The 15,683-nt window shown below is 38.4% G+C and overlaps 1 protein-coding gene across 3 annotated transcripts in view; it reads left to right on the top strand.

Annotated features, from left to right (window-relative positions):
* Window positions 1-15,683, top strand: part of MDGA2 (MAM domain containing glycosylphosphatidylinositol anchor 2) — a 601,160-nt gene that overhangs the window by 281,260 nt on the left and 304,217 nt on the right. For all 3 annotated transcript variants that reach the window (XM_034433316.2, XM_034433314.2, XM_060693980.2), the window contains exon 4: window positions 15,322-15,518. In XM_034433316.2, coding sequence (XP_034289207.2) covers window positions 15,322-15,518 — 197 coding nt within the window. The remainder of the gene's footprint in view (window positions 1-15,321; window positions 15,519-15,683) is intronic.

Raw genomic sequence — 15,683 nt, 5'->3', positions numbered from 1 at the left:
ACATATATAATACTTCTTCCTCCTCCTATTTTCCCCACAACAATCCTGTGAGTTGAGCTGAGTTGAGAGACTGTGACAGGTGTTAACCCAACTGACTTTGATGGCAAAGGTAGGACTAGAATTCACAGTCTCTTGGTTTGTACCCTAACATCTTAACCACTCACACTCTCCCTCTATTAAATGTTAATAATATTTACCTGTTATCAAGCTAGGAATCCCCTAATTTACAGCTTGAAAATCAATATTTATTTCCTACATGAAGAACCATGCATGTCTATATTGTAAACTTATTTATATACTCTTAGCTGATTTTGATTTTGATTTTTAATGTGTTTTAATATGTGTTTAATATGTATTTTAACATGTTTCTTACTTGGATTGAGATTGTATATCTTAATTGTTGTGAGCCGCCCTGAGTCCTATGGAGATAGGGTGGCATATAAATCTAATTAAAATAAAATAAATAAAATAAATAATTTCTCTAGCCTGTTGAGGCTATTTTGAATTTTGAGTGTAATTTCTGTCTTCCAGGGAAGACTTAACCTTTCAGGAACAGAGTCACAGAAGTGAAGATATTAGTAATTATTATGTCCACCTCTTCCTCCAGGTCATTAATAAAATATATTAATGAGTAGAGGATCCAGTACTGATCCTTATGGTATCTTACTTGATATTTCTTTGCAATCTGATAAGAACCATTGACTCTTTGTGATTTTCAAGCCAGCTATTGTATATATCTACCTAACGGCCATGATATCCAATCACATTTGGTAGTATAACATGCTTTGGAGTATTTTGCTAAAGTCCTTGCGGAAGTAAAGTTGCATTATGTCTACATCATTCCCATAGTCTATTTAGAAATTCATCTCCTTAAAAAAAAAAAAAAAATTAGCGCCAAGGTGGCGCAGTGGTTAGAGTGCAGTACTGCAGCTACTTCAGCTGACTGCTAGTTCAGCAGATCAGCGGATCAAATCTCACCGGCTCAAGGTTGACTCAGCCTTTCATCCTTCCGAGGTGGGTAAAATGAGGACCAAGATTGTTTGGGGCAAGATGCTATTTAGTATACTGTCTTTGGTGTAAGCTGCCCAGAGTCCTCAGAGAGTGGGCGGCATAGAAATATGAATAATAAAATAAATAAAATAATAAAATCAATTTAGCAAGATTTATTCTTAACAAATATCTATTGACTTCTGATAATTAGGATTGTGCAATTCTTTAGATGTAAAGGTAAAAGAGATGTCCACATTTATCTTATGTGGACATTTAATTTCATGTATATTCAATTTTTGTCTGTTTACCTGTCCATTTACTTTCTTTTACTTTTCAGTTGTACATATTTGCAGGGAGGATTATTTTGTTATACTGGAAATAGCTGGGTTACTCGGATGTAACCTAAGAGACGGAACAAAACCTGTAATTGGCAGGGACTAGATGTTTCTAATCTTAAAATGGACCTATCAGAATTTGCTTGAACAATTTAGAGCTGAGAAAAGTCTTTATAACTTCCAACCAGTGGTGGGTTGCTTCCGGTTCTGTCTGGTTCTTTAGAACTGGTAGTAAAAGTGGTGGGAGGCTCCGTCCACCTGCCCATATGTCATAATTGACAATCTGCACATGCACGCTCCTGTTGCGAACCGGTAGTAATGGTAAGTAGAACCCGCCCCTGCTTCCAACTCAATAAAATCTTTACTGTACTCTTGGGAAATCCATCCTTGATTTAGGCTTATCTTGATTTAGGCTTATCTCAATTTGTTCTTTGGTTTCTGTTCTCTCAACAAACTTGATTTTGAATTCTGAACTTGCATTGGACTTTTGACCAAACAATTAATTTGATAGCTATATTGTAATTGTAATCCAGATAATGAGCTGCTGCTTAGGAGACCAGGATATAAATATGCAAAATTTCATCTCTTTCCTTAAAAAAGTAGTTTATAGCAGCAACATTTTCCCACTTTTATAATTGGTGGTCAATGGGGCCAGAGAAACTCTGGGGAAATGAATATGGCAGGTACAATTATAATTTCCTTCTGCACACATGCCCTTAACCCTGAATCATACTTAGCCAGATGGTCATTACTCCTCTTCTAACTTGTCTTGCATAGTTATTATGAGAATAAAACAGGAAATGATGGAAGTCCATCATTAGGGGTCTTCTGGACTACAGGTACATCAGAAGAGTAAGGGTGGCATAATGATTAAGACACTGAACAGGGTGAAATATATTGGGGGACATTGAACCAGTCATTCTTTCTTAGCCAAGCCAACCCACAGGACTGTTGTAGAAGAAATGGGATATAGAAATCTAAATAATAATAATTATTATTATTTTGTATATTTTTTTAAAACAGAGAAACATACATTTTTTCTGAATAGAGTATTGACCGAGTCAAAATTCATACAGCTTATTTTTCCCAAATTTAATTTATATATTTCAATTTCTGCCATTGTATTCCTTTTCTACTTTTCCCCTTTTCATCTTCATTTTATGTTTAATATATAATCAATATTGCCATCCGCTCTAACCTCCTAATCTTAATCTTAGTTCATTTCATTCTTTTATTTCTCCCTTTATCACATATATTTTTCAATATTTCTTTATTCTATTGAAATTCTTTAATTTACACAGAATCCTTTTAATATTTGACACTTATATCTTAATCTCCATTGTTTTCTAAAAGTGGACCAGATTATCATGTCATATTTCATTTTACCATTTTAACAATAAATTTCTTCAAATTTGTTTTCCACATCACCTTTTTTAAATACAAATATATTATTCCATTTCCATTTCATTTAGGTTTCCATTTCACCTTCTAAATAAATCCCTTTGAAATAAATCATTTTATATTTCACAATTTATACCATCATGTCCAATCATCTTCCCTCCTAAGTAAATAATTTCAAATTCTCATTTTATATTAAAATAAATCTATCTTCCATTTCCATTTCATTTAAATTTCCTTTTCTAAATAAATCATTTTATATTTCACAATTTTATCATTATTTCCAATCATCATCTTCTTAAATAAATAATTTCAAATTATCATTTTACATTACCTTAAGTACAATTTTTCCCAATCCTAATATTAATACAATTCATTTGATCTATACATAATAATCATTTCAATTTCATTTAACTTTCCATCTCTTCACCTCTTCTAAATATATCATTTTATATTTCACAACCATAATTTTTCTGCATTCTACCATTCACTAATTACTCCTTTTAACCATTTTCTCCTGATCCATCTAGAAAACCATCTCTCTAAATTCCCCTCCTTTTGTTCCATTCTCTCATTTTCTTTTTGTATAGTTATTATATCTTTTCCCGTTTCCTTCTTTTAACTTTTAAGTCCATTACTCGCTTATGTTGTCCTATATTCCCATCTGATCTATTTCCCTTTTCTCTTTTCACTTTCTTTGTTTCCCACTGTTAATCCCAGTGTAATAATTTAATGTTTTTGTCTCTAGTCTTTTCCCTTTTTCTTGTTTTTTATATTTCTTTCTACCCTGTCTATTTTTACCACTGTTAATCCCAGTGTAATCATTTAAATGTTCATCAATGTCTTTGTCTTCAATATTGTTTTCTTGCTTTTCTTTGGTAGGCTGTTTATCCAATTGAATATGTTCTGACAAAATTCTTGATTTCTTTCTGTACAAGTCAAGTGATAGATGCACCATTTTAACCATCTCAATTAATTCCTGCCATATTTTGACATTCTAATTAAGTTTTGAGTCCAATTTAAAATTTTATTATCAAAGTCAAATAGCTGAAAAGAAAACAAGTCCTCCTTAAAACTTCTCACGGCTCGTTACTCAAGATCATTATGGTTTTTTTTTCCAGATTTCAAAATATTCAATGTAGTACTTTTTTCCACCAGTAGATCTCTCTCCAATCCACAAGTTCAGATCAGCAACTTAACAATGTATCCATTTTGTGTATTAAATCCACTTATCTGATATTTTTCTAATTTCTTCTTTCTCTTCTTAATTTTTATATATTCCAAATCCAAATTTTACACTCCAATTCAAATCCAATTAAAATATCTTACAGGGCTTTTCTATTTTAGATTTTTCTTTATTTCTTCCTTTAAAGTTGAAATCTTTTCTTAAAGTTTATATCCAATCCTTTTCACCTATTTTCTTTCAGGTTTCTTTTTCTGTAATACTTTTAAGCTCTCCAAATCCAATTTCCAAGTCCAAATATCAAACTCCGTTTTGGGCTTTAGTGTTTTTACTTCTTTGTTCTTCTCCCTCCATTAACATTCCCTGACACTAATTAGCTGCTATTTCCATGCCGGGATCCTTTTAATTTTTTTAAAAAATGTTTCTTTATAACCTGTGAGTTGGCCAATCACTTATCCAATACTAATACTCCATCCAAAACACTGCTCCTGCACTATTCTTAGCCCAATTGCCCCAGCTTCATGATAGACGTAATGGCCGCCGGCCCTGCCATTGGATCAAAGATTTTTCTCCGACTTCCGAGGAATTTGCCTGTTCCTCCTAGTTGTCCAAGTTGCCTCTCCTTCTTCACTGTCCCTACAAGACGGTTCCGGTCCAAAAACGACACCCCCCCCCCCCAATAGTGGCTTGTCTGGCTGGATTTTTGCCAAGCTCATTGGAGCCTGCTACTTTCCAGCCAGTCTCGCTGCGACACTTCTGGTTTCTCAGAAATCTAAATAATTATATCTATGAATGATTCCCAACTAATTTGTACCCCATCTCCCATATACTGGTCCTAATAGCAACAATGGGGTGAGCAGTTTGACTCAGATTAGATGATACTGCTAGAGAAGGAGATAATTTTTCTTATCCCATTTTATTAGTGAAAATATGTCTCATACAGTGAATATACAGAATAATAGAATTAGAGGTCTTCTAGTCCAACTTCCTACTCAAGCAGGAGACCCTGTGCCATTCCAGACAAATGGTTGTCCAATACCTTCTTAAACATCTCCAATGTTGGAGCACCCACAACTTCTAAAGGCAAGCAGTTTCCCTCATTGTTCTCACTGATAGGAAGTTTCTTGATTCTACATTGAATCTCTCTTTGTTAAGCTTTCATCCATTAGTTTTTGTCTTGCTCTACAGTGCTTTGGAGAATAGATTGCACTCCTCTTCTCTGTGTCAACCCCTCAAGTATGGGAACATTATTGGGTACAGTATATCTAGTCTTTGTTGACTAGATATATACCCAGTTTCCACAACTGATCATCATACAATTTAGCCTTCAGCCACTTAATCATCTTTGTTTGCTCTTCTCTGCACTCTTTATAGAGTCTCAACATCTTTTTTGTGTTGTTGTGATCAAAATACTGGATGCAGTAAATGTGCAAGTATGGATTTATTAGTGTAGTGTAAAGCAATACTAACACTTCACGTGATCTTCACAATACTATCCCTCTATTAACTCAGTCTATTTCTCCATTGGCCTTTTTGGCAGCTGCCGCACACTTCATACTTAAGTGATTGTCTATCAAAATGCTTCTGGATCTTGAGCCTATCTTCTAAAATGTTGGCTATTCTTCTCAGCTTGGTATCAACTGCAAATATGATGAGTCCTCCTTCTATCCTCTCATCTAAATCATTTATGAAGATGTTGAAGAGTACTGGGTCTAAGATAGAACATTGTGATAACTCCACTGCATTCTTCCCTCCATGAAAGCTTTCTGCAGATGGGAATGTCCTTGCAGGATGGGCAGGAGGTCCTTCAGCTTGAAAGAAAAAGAAAAAGTGCATCCTTTCTTACAAGTGTGTGTTACAAAATATAATGGCGATCAGCAGGGGAAAGATGGATCCCGCCATTTCCTCTGATTTCCTCCATGCACCCCAAAATAATAAGACCTCCCTGAGAATAAGGCCAAACACTTATTTCGAGGTTCAAAAAAATATAAGAGAAGGTCTTCTTTATATACACACACATATACACACGGTATATGTGTGTGTACACACACACACACACACACACACACACACACATTTATTTATTTATTCATTTATTTATAAGTAGCTATATGTCTCCTTGCCATATAACCAATGGCAATCCTAGTCCTGGAGATAGTAAATCTGAAAGGCTTGCCTTGCATTCGTTGTGATGCTCATTTAATTAGTGCTGTTAAATTTTAAGAGAATTCCATACGTTATTAGTTGTGCATGTTAGCAGTAAGATTTTTCTTTCTGGATGCACTTTCCTAAGATCTGTGTCCCCCCCCCCCCCCGTTTTAAAAACTGATGGGACAGCAATTAGCGCAATAAAACATATTCATTAGTTCTTTTTAAAAACGGAGTCAAAATGCAAATGATCTCTCCAGCCCATTAATTTATATCTTTTTATCCCAGTATTTAGCTGTCATGAACAAGGCTGCTTTTGTCAGACCTCTGGCTAAGTTTACAACTCTGTTCAAACAGGGACACTGTGTATGGCTTTGGGGACCAAACTATTATGAACCATCTGCCCATATTCTGTATCTTGAATGATAATAGAGAGGGTGGAATCGGGTTGTAAACAAAGTACTTAGTCTACATCTCACGAACAGCCCAGGTCAATGATAAATGTCTGTCTGTCTGCCTGCCTGCCTGCCTGCCTGCCTGCCTGCCTGCCTGCCTGCCTGCCTGCCTGCCTGCCTGCCTACCTACCTACCTACCTACCTACCTACCTATCTATCTATCTATCTATCTATCTATCTATCTATCTATCTATCTATCTATCTATCATCTATCTACTGTGTTTTCCCAAAAATAAGACCAGGTCTTATATTAATTTTTGCTCCAAAAGATGTCTTTTCTGGTTCTTATTTTGGGGAAATACGGTACTAACTGCACCCATTTGGCTGACAATCTTAACTGGGGCTTATTTTGGGGGTAGGGCTTATATTATGAGCATCCTGAAAAATCATGCTAGGACTTATTTTCTGGTTGGGTCTTATTTCCAGGGAAACAGGGTATCTATCTATCTATCTATCTATCTATCTATCTATCTATCTATCTATCTATCTATCATCTATCTATCTCAAAATGTAGCTGAAGAAGTTGAAAGCAGTCCATTTGTTTCATACACACCAGGGGAAGGAAAATAGGAGAAATGTGACGCTTCACACTTGTGTTGTGATTCCTGCCCTTTCCAAAGGGCAGGAATCACAACAAAAGTGCGAAGTATCACATTTCCAAAGGTGGGCCCCTGTGGTGAGAATGAAACCTTTCAATTTATTTTCTTGCTTTTGTTACCTGGGCCCCAACAAGAGATGTAAAATTAATCTTCCATTTCTTTTTGGCAAAAACACAGCTTCTATCATAGCATGGCTAATGGCAATTAATAGAGTCCAGCTAACACCTTGTTCTCTTGAAAAGCGAGTGCATCAGGGAGATGAGTTACTGTTTTTAAAATAAAGTGTTGCATTTACAAATGTCTTAGAAAAAAGTGACTAGGTAAAGTTGGAGAGCAAAAGACAAGAATTGCAAGTACCACATTTTTCAGACTATAAGATGCACTGGTGTATAAGACCACACTAAGATTTCGAAGAGGTAAGTAAGAAAAAAAAGTTTTTGCCCTCCCCAGCCCCCAGGAGCACTCTGCAGGACTTCCAAACCTTCTGCCCGCTCCATTTTTCACAAAAATGGGCCCATTTTTCATCCGTTTTTGCAAAAAACAGGGTTTGGGAAGCCTGCAGAGTGCTCCTGGGTGCTGGGGGAGGGCAAAAGCGCCCCATTTTTGTGAACAATGTGCCCGTTTTTCACCAAAACGGGGGCATTTTTGCCCTCCCCAGCCCCAGGAGCACTCTGCAGGCCTCCCAAACGGTCTGCCCACCCCGTTTTTGCAAAAAATGGGCACATTTCACAAAAAGGGGATGAGCAGGGCGGCGCTTTGGGAGGCCAAAAATGGCTGTATTTGGTGTATAAGATGCACCAACATTTCCACCCTCTTTTAGGGGGGGAAAAGTGTGTCTTATACTCCGAAAAATATGGTATTTAACTTAATAAAAGCTTCTATGAAGGTACTAAATTTTGATTTATGTCATGTTACATTACAAACATACCATTTATATCCAGATAGTCCTCAATTTATGATCACTTTTGGGACCGAAATTTTGATTGCAAAACAGTATAGTTGTTAAGTGAGTCATCACATAACCGGACCCAATTTTACAACCATTTTTAATGAAGGCATTAAGTAAATCATCACAGTTGTTAAGCAAATAACATGGTTGAATCTGGCTTGCCTGATTCACTTTTTTTTAAGAAGTTGGCTGTGAGGGTCACAATTCATGATCACAAGACACTGCAATCATAATCATCAGATGTTGATTGCCAAGGACATGAATTACATTCACATGACTATAGGATCAGTGGTGAGATTCAGCCGGTTTGGGCTAGTTTGGGCAAACCAGTTGTTAAATTGCTGACTGGCCTCTCCCCTCCCCTTCCAGGAGTCCCCCTGCATCTCATTTTTGCTCCCAGGAGGCTGCAGGAAGGCCTACTAGGCCCAAAACGGGGCATGGGGGTGTGTGCACACACCTGTGGCCTATTTTTACTCCGACGGTGGTGCAGGAGGCCGAGTGCCTAATTAGCAAAGTCACCATCATGTATTTGAAGCACAGAATTGAAGATAGCTAGGGTTATGTTCCAGCACTCATTTTTATATCCCAAATGTTGTGAAAGGGACTGAGATCTTATAGCTTGGTGCCCCATTTTCCGTTTCTTTTTCTTCTTTTTTTGAAACTGTAACAAAAAAAGGGGGGGGGGGAATCCACAGTAATATAATATTCATCTGTGAAGAGATTCAGAGGAAGAAGACTTATTAAAATCTTCTGCCGTATTGCTCTGGTGGGTATAAAAACCTAAATAACCATAGACAAGTTTCATTTTCACACTATCTCTCTAGAACCCTGGTTTGCTGTCAGGAGTTATAATGGGTAGTTAAATCGTATAACTGATCAGTGGCTTAAACAGAAGAGACTATCTGTAGCTCAAAGTTGAACTACAGAGTCCTTAGTGCTCTTTGAGTTTGTTTGTTTGTTGTTGTTGTTGTTGTTGTTTTTTGCTTGCAGTCATTTCATTATCAAACTACAAATAGTCCTTAAGTTATGCCCATTTGTTCAGTGACCATTCAAAGTTATGATGTCATTGAACAGAGTGACTTATGATTAGTCCTCTACATTCCGGCCATTGCATTGCCTCCATGGTCAGGTGAATTGCCAAAAAAGGAATTAAGAGTTGTTAACCTAATTTTGAGAAGCTTCTTCTCCCCCGCAACATTGTACTGCAAATTAGGGCATATAAAACCTTTCCCAGACCAATTCTCTAATACAGCTCGTCTGCCTGGAATCCGCACTGTGTATCGGATATTAATACAATTGAGAGAGTCCAGAGGTACTTCATGAGAAGAGTACTCCACTCCTCTTCTCACAACAGAATACCTTATGCCACCAGGCTCAAAATTTTGGGATTGGAAAACCTAGAACTACGCAGCCTACGGTCTAACCTACTGTAAGTGTAGTACACAAAATTGTCTGCTACAATGTCCTACCTGTCAATGACTACTTCAGCATCAACTGCAATAATACACAAACACACAATAGTGTCAAGGTAAACTCGATTGCAGAAAATACGACTTCAGCAAGAGTGGTCAATGCCTGGAATGCTCTACCTGACTCCATTGTTAAATCCTCTAACCCCCACAGCTTCAACCTTAAACTGTCTACCATGGACCTCACCCCATTCCTAAGAGGTCCGTAAAGGGAGCGTGCATAAGCACACCATCCTGCCTACCATCCCTGTCCTACTGTTCCCATTTACTTGTACTCATTCCTAGTTCATGTCCATGTCCATGTTTATATTTATACTGTTATCTAGTACATGTTCAGCAAATTAAATAAACAAACAAACAAACAAACAAACAATACATTTGCAATGTTCCCTGCCAGATTCCCCCAAAATCAATGGGAAAGCAGGCAAGGAAGGTTACAAGTCATTTAAGTAAATCTCCACCTCCCTGACCTTTCTTCACTTCCATACCCTGTGCCCTCTTTCTCAGTCTCCCTGCACTCGCACACATATGTATATCCACCAGCACCCTTCGTCCCAGACCTCCCTGCCCTTGAATACTCCCAATGCCCTCTTTTCCCAGCCTTCCTGTTCTTGCACACACCATACCCCCTCCTTCCCCAGCCTTCCTGATTTTGCAATTCATCACAGCAACCCCCCTTCCCCATCTTTGGCCAACTCCCAAGGTCATTCTCACATTCCATTACATCTTGGGAAGGGATGCTGTGCTTCATCATTTTGCTGCCCATGTCTTCCATTCCCTTTTTAGCTTGAAGGTAAGCTTAACAACACATCACTAAAATCAATTCTAACAATATTCTAGAGCCCGTGAACTCAAGGTAGAAATAGTGCCAGCCTCTTTGAAGGAGAAGAAAACTTTGGGGAAGCTAGAGGCCAGATTTCAGCATTGCATTAATATTTTCTTCTTCCAGATCCTCAAGGCTAGCCGCATGTCAAAGGGGAAGCTGGGTATTAAAATCTACAGAAAGTTAGCAGAGGTGATGATGTTTTTAGTAAGTTAACTATGTCAAAGTTTCTTTAAAGCTCGGGGGGACAGAGTCTCCTGCCACAGATGGATGGACAGACAGGGGAGCAAGAGGACTGAACGTTGGGGAAACTTAATCGCCATATTTGACAGGGGAGGCTTGGCTGGACTTTTAATGGAGGCCTCCCTCTGGAGCCCGACACAAATCTCAGGCATTGTTCCAAAGAAGAAACTAGTGGATTATGATAGGTCCAAAGAGGGCGATAGAAAATGGACTAAGAATATTGGCATTCTGTGAAAATGTCTCTTGTGTTAGAAAGGAAATAAAAGGAAGCAAATTTAAACTCTGTGTTTCAACCTTTTGTGTGTGTGTATGGTGCTAATTGATTCTCTAAGGATCAGGGAACTAGAAACCAATGATTGCTTTGTTTTCTTTTGTTTTTTTCTCCTGATGATCTGTAATTATTCAGAGAATTAGATTGTTGTCTCCTGTTGTTCCTGCTGCCCTTTTTCATCACTCAACAGCACTCCAGCTTTTAGGCTCATCTTCCATAAGTATTTAGCTGAATAAAGATGGGCCCCCTCATAGCAATAGGGGAACCCTGAACACACTTTGACACTCATATTTATATGTTTGCTATATTGTCCACTCCTCCCCACCAAGAAGGACTGGCACACCCCACCCAGACAAGCTGGCACACTCTAGATAAGATAAGAAGTACAAAAATGACCTCCAGTGGAGGTCCTCCAAGGACATTGGGTATCATCTCAGGGACATTAGATGTCACCTGAGGAACTTTCCATGACCTTGAAGGCCTGCAAAGGCAATGGTGACATTGACACATAGATTGTCAATAAAAAAACATTAGATTCCTGGTCAATAGATCTGGTTAGTTTAATTAGGTAGTTAAAGTTTATTACAGGCAAAGCCTCCTGTATTGGTCTATATCACAGAGAACCTCTCTTCAGCATGATGAGTCATGCTGTTTGGATAGGATTTTCAAGGTAACTAAAATGTGCCAGATTGAGAATGTCTGATTTAGATTTGAAAGGAAGAATTCACTCCTCAACTCTAGCTTAAATTAGGGTAAATCCTTCAGAAACCTTATTATTGCCTTCAGTTATAGCGTTTAGTTCCTTGAGTACATTGTTGGTTTTCCTCTATCGTATAGACCAGGGGTCTCCAGTCCCCGGTCCGTGCCAGAAACTGAGCTACACAAACAAGCAAAGCTCCATCCGTGTGATGCAGGCAGCACATGAAATCATGCCCCTTCTGGTCCATGGAACCTCTCTCCACGGAACCAATGGTGAAATGTAAAATTTGTTACTACTGGTTCTGTGGGCATGGCTTGGTGAGGGGCGGGAGGGGGGTAATGTGACTGGGTGGGCGTGGCCAACTTTTTTTTTTTTTTACTTTTAAAATATTTTTTTCTACAACCTTAAGAAAAAAAAATGCTTTTAAAAGCCTCTGACGATCCCAGCTGAGCCGAGCGATCATCAGAGGCTTTTTTTTTTTTTACTTTTAAAAGCATTTTTTCAGCCAAAGAGCTTGTAGAAAAAATGATTTTAAAAGTAAAAAAAAAAGCCTCTGATGATTGTGCAGCTCAGCTGCGCATGGAGGGGGGCAGGGAGTTTTGCTACCAGTTCTCCGAACCACCCGCCGCCATCATTACCGGATCAGGTGATCCGGTCTGAACCGGGAGCATTTCACCCCTGCATGGAACCTATTCCATGTTAGGGGCTGCTGATATAGACATTGAGCAAATACTGCAAAAAGGCCACTTCAATGGTATTTTGCTATCAAAAGATAATCACAGATGTGTATACCTCCCCATATGCATTAAGAAGAGTTATTATTCTAAGACTTCTTTTTTACTTTTATTTCATCAAGATGAATGTCAGAATTTTCAGTGACCTTATCTGGACTCAGAAGCTGAGCAGGTTCAGTCTAGTTCGGGGGGGGACGGGGGGGCGGGGGAGCAAATTGAATTTCTTCAAGGTCCGGATCAGTATTATAGTTCTCCTCCGTGAGCTGGCGGGGGAGGGAGAAGGGACGGATGCCTTCTGCAGCACCCTGTCGGCCCCCTTGCACTCCATTTTGGCCAGCAGGGTGTTGCAGGAGGCCGTCCAGGCTGAAAACGGGGCACAGGGTGCCACACCACCCCATATCCCATTTTGGCCGGCAGGGTGCTGCAGGAGGCCGTCCAGGCCAAAAATGGGGTGTGTGGGGGCTGCTGGGAAAGCTACATGGACACATATCCATGAATTCAGCAGAAAACAAGCTGGATGAAGATGAAGCATCATTTTTTAATCACAGTGAATATATATATATATATGATGGTTGCAGTGTCCCGAGATCATCCAATCACCTTTTGTGACTTTATGATAAGCAAAGTCAATGGGGAAGCCGGATTCACTTAACAAACGGGTTACCAACTTAACAACAGCAGTGATTCACTTAGCAACTGTGGGAAGAAAGATCATAAAATGGAGCAGAACTCAATTAACAAATGTCTCACTTAGCAACAGAAATGTTGGGCTCAACTGTGGTGGTAAGCGGAGGATTACCTGTATACCGGTATTCTAGGAGAAGATTATTGTCAATATCTACCTGCAAGAAAGAATGTAATAAAATGAATAATAATAAAATTTCTCACCCTGATCTTATTTCTTGGCTTACCTGCATTTACTTAAGCTTCTAAGTCTAATGGCTCCTTCAACATAAATTCATTTTTCTGTCTCTTCTTCAAGATCCTGTTTCATTATGGCTACAATCAGAGGTGGGTTTCAGCAGGTTCTGACCAGTTCTGGAGAACTGGTAGCGGAAATTTTGAGTAGTTCGGAGAGCCAGTAAATACTACCTCTGACTGGCCCCACCTCCCGAGTCCCAGTTGATCGGGAGGAAATGGGGATTGTACAGTATCTTTCCCCTGCCACGCCCACCAAGCCACACCCATCAAGCCACATCCACCAAGCCACGTCCACCAAGCCATGCCACGCCCACCAAGCCACACCCACAGAAACAGTAGTAGTATTTTTTTAAACCCACCACTGGCTACAACTCAGGTGTGGTCTCTCCAGATTTAAGTAAATTTAACTGAGAAAGTTCACATTGAAGTTTATTGCCTCGTACAGCCAACATGGATAGCTGTGCGGGTTGGGTTGTTGTTGTTGTTGTAAATCCTGAAGAGAAACTTGGTTAGATCACTGAATGGAGAGGCTTTTATTAATGGGAGAGAACCTTGGCATTTTGTGCAAGTCCATTCTCGCCAATACTTGTCATTAATAGCAAACTCAGAGGCAAGCATCTTGTTAGTTTGGAAGAAAAATCGAACAATCTATAAAGAATACAATGGTTCTTCTATGTTTGAGGAAACACCCTGGGTGTTCAGATATTAGCAGGCTTTGTAAGATTTGACCATGCTCATTGACTATCAGGTAGCCTAGAACATTGAAAATACCACTTGGAAAATTAATAATGGCATGGGGTGGATGGGAGTAGGGTTAACCTGAATTGGCTACCTGATTAATATTGTTCATTGGCTGGAATCCCTAGATCAAAATAATTTGTAACGTGTCATACTATATTCTAGATCCCTTGGAATACTAGTTTTATGTTGTAATTTGGCTTTGTCAAGGTTCTTTTTTTATCTTCCTGGCACTTGCCATAAGACATTTTATCTTATGAATGGGATATGCTTTGCACATGAATCTATTGTGAAATATACCCTGCTGACGAAGAACTGAAGTCTGGGAAGTTATAAATCAGCCAAGGAGCACATCAAAAACTGAAATGCACCCAGTGAATTTTATGGGCTTAAGACAGGCTTCTTAAACTGCAGTGCCGTGATCCCCCTAAAATCAATGAATTGGTGTCATACTCACACAAATCAAACAAATGATCTGTCCATTGATCTCGCTGATCTCAACTCACATTTGGTAGTTATGAGTTCTGTAGAGGTAATGTGTTCAAAAGTCAAATATTAAATGAGCTAATGACTGGAAGGAAACCAATTTAGAAGATATAAAAATATGCTTATTTTCAACCACGCTGGATAAAAATAACTAATATATTAAAATGTATCATTGATACATTGAATTTGGGACATGAAAATGTTGATAACAATTCAAATTGAAGGATAGCAGTATAACCTTCTCCTAAGCTGGAATTCTCAAGATGTGTGAAAAGACAATTCCTATAATTACCAGGGGGTACTATATTTATTGTAAATTATTGAATTTATTGTCCAAAAACAAGACAACCAAGGCAGACAAGACTTCACTAGAGAGATAGAGGAATGAATCAATTGAAAACTTTGAAGGATCTCTTGTAAAATCTCATTCCTTGACATCTGAAGGGGGACTCTCAGCAAAATAGCTATTTTTATTTCTTAAGAAATGAAGACATATTTAAAGTTGGTTGGATCTCACATTACGTCTTCATCATGATTCCATTTATAAAGAAATCCATGAATATTGATTAGTTCTTAACAAAGCAAAAACAAAAAAACAAAGCAAATTAAAAATAATATTCTCAGCCATTTTTTCATGCCAAATTCATGTGAATTTGGGCTAATCCTCTTTTTCAACTATTATCACCATGTTTGGAAACACAAGGATTCAAAACCAGACTTTTCATATCTAAGCACACAAACGTCCTGCCTGAATGAACAAAGGAGTCAGTTTCATTGTTTCCTTGTTACTATCTTTTTCACACACACAAAAACAGAGATAATCAAGGTTTTTTTAGTCCTGTTTTAATCTTTTGCTTTCTTCTTTCTTTGTGTTCCCAGATTTGGATGATCCAATTGTGACAGTCCACCAGAGCATAGGTGAAGCAAAAGAACAGTTTTACTACGAGAGAACTGTGTTTCTTAGGTGTGTAGCCAATTCCAACCCTCCTGTTCGGTACAGTTGGAGACGAGGGCAAGAGGTGCTATTACAAGGATCCGACAAAGGTGTTGAAATTTATGAGCCCTTCTTTACGCAGGTAGGGATCAAAGTACAGTCATATTTTTGTCATTATTTTTCCCCCAGGGCTGTTTTATATATAAAATAATCATATTTCCTCTACAAACTATGATGTCCATTACAAAGTAAATTGTAATTTTTTAAATAATTTCATTACTAAGTGGTATTGAGGATCATTTAAAAA

This window comes from Pantherophis guttatus, chromosome 1 (genome assembly GCF_059756535.1).
Source record: "Pantherophis guttatus breed Tessera chromosome 1, ASM5975653v1, whole genome shotgun sequence".
Taxonomy (NCBI): Eukaryota; Metazoa; Chordata; class Lepidosauria; order Squamata; family Colubridae; genus Pantherophis; species Pantherophis guttatus.
Note: the sequence above shows the minus strand (reverse complement) of the source record. Positions and strands in the feature narration are given on the sequence as shown.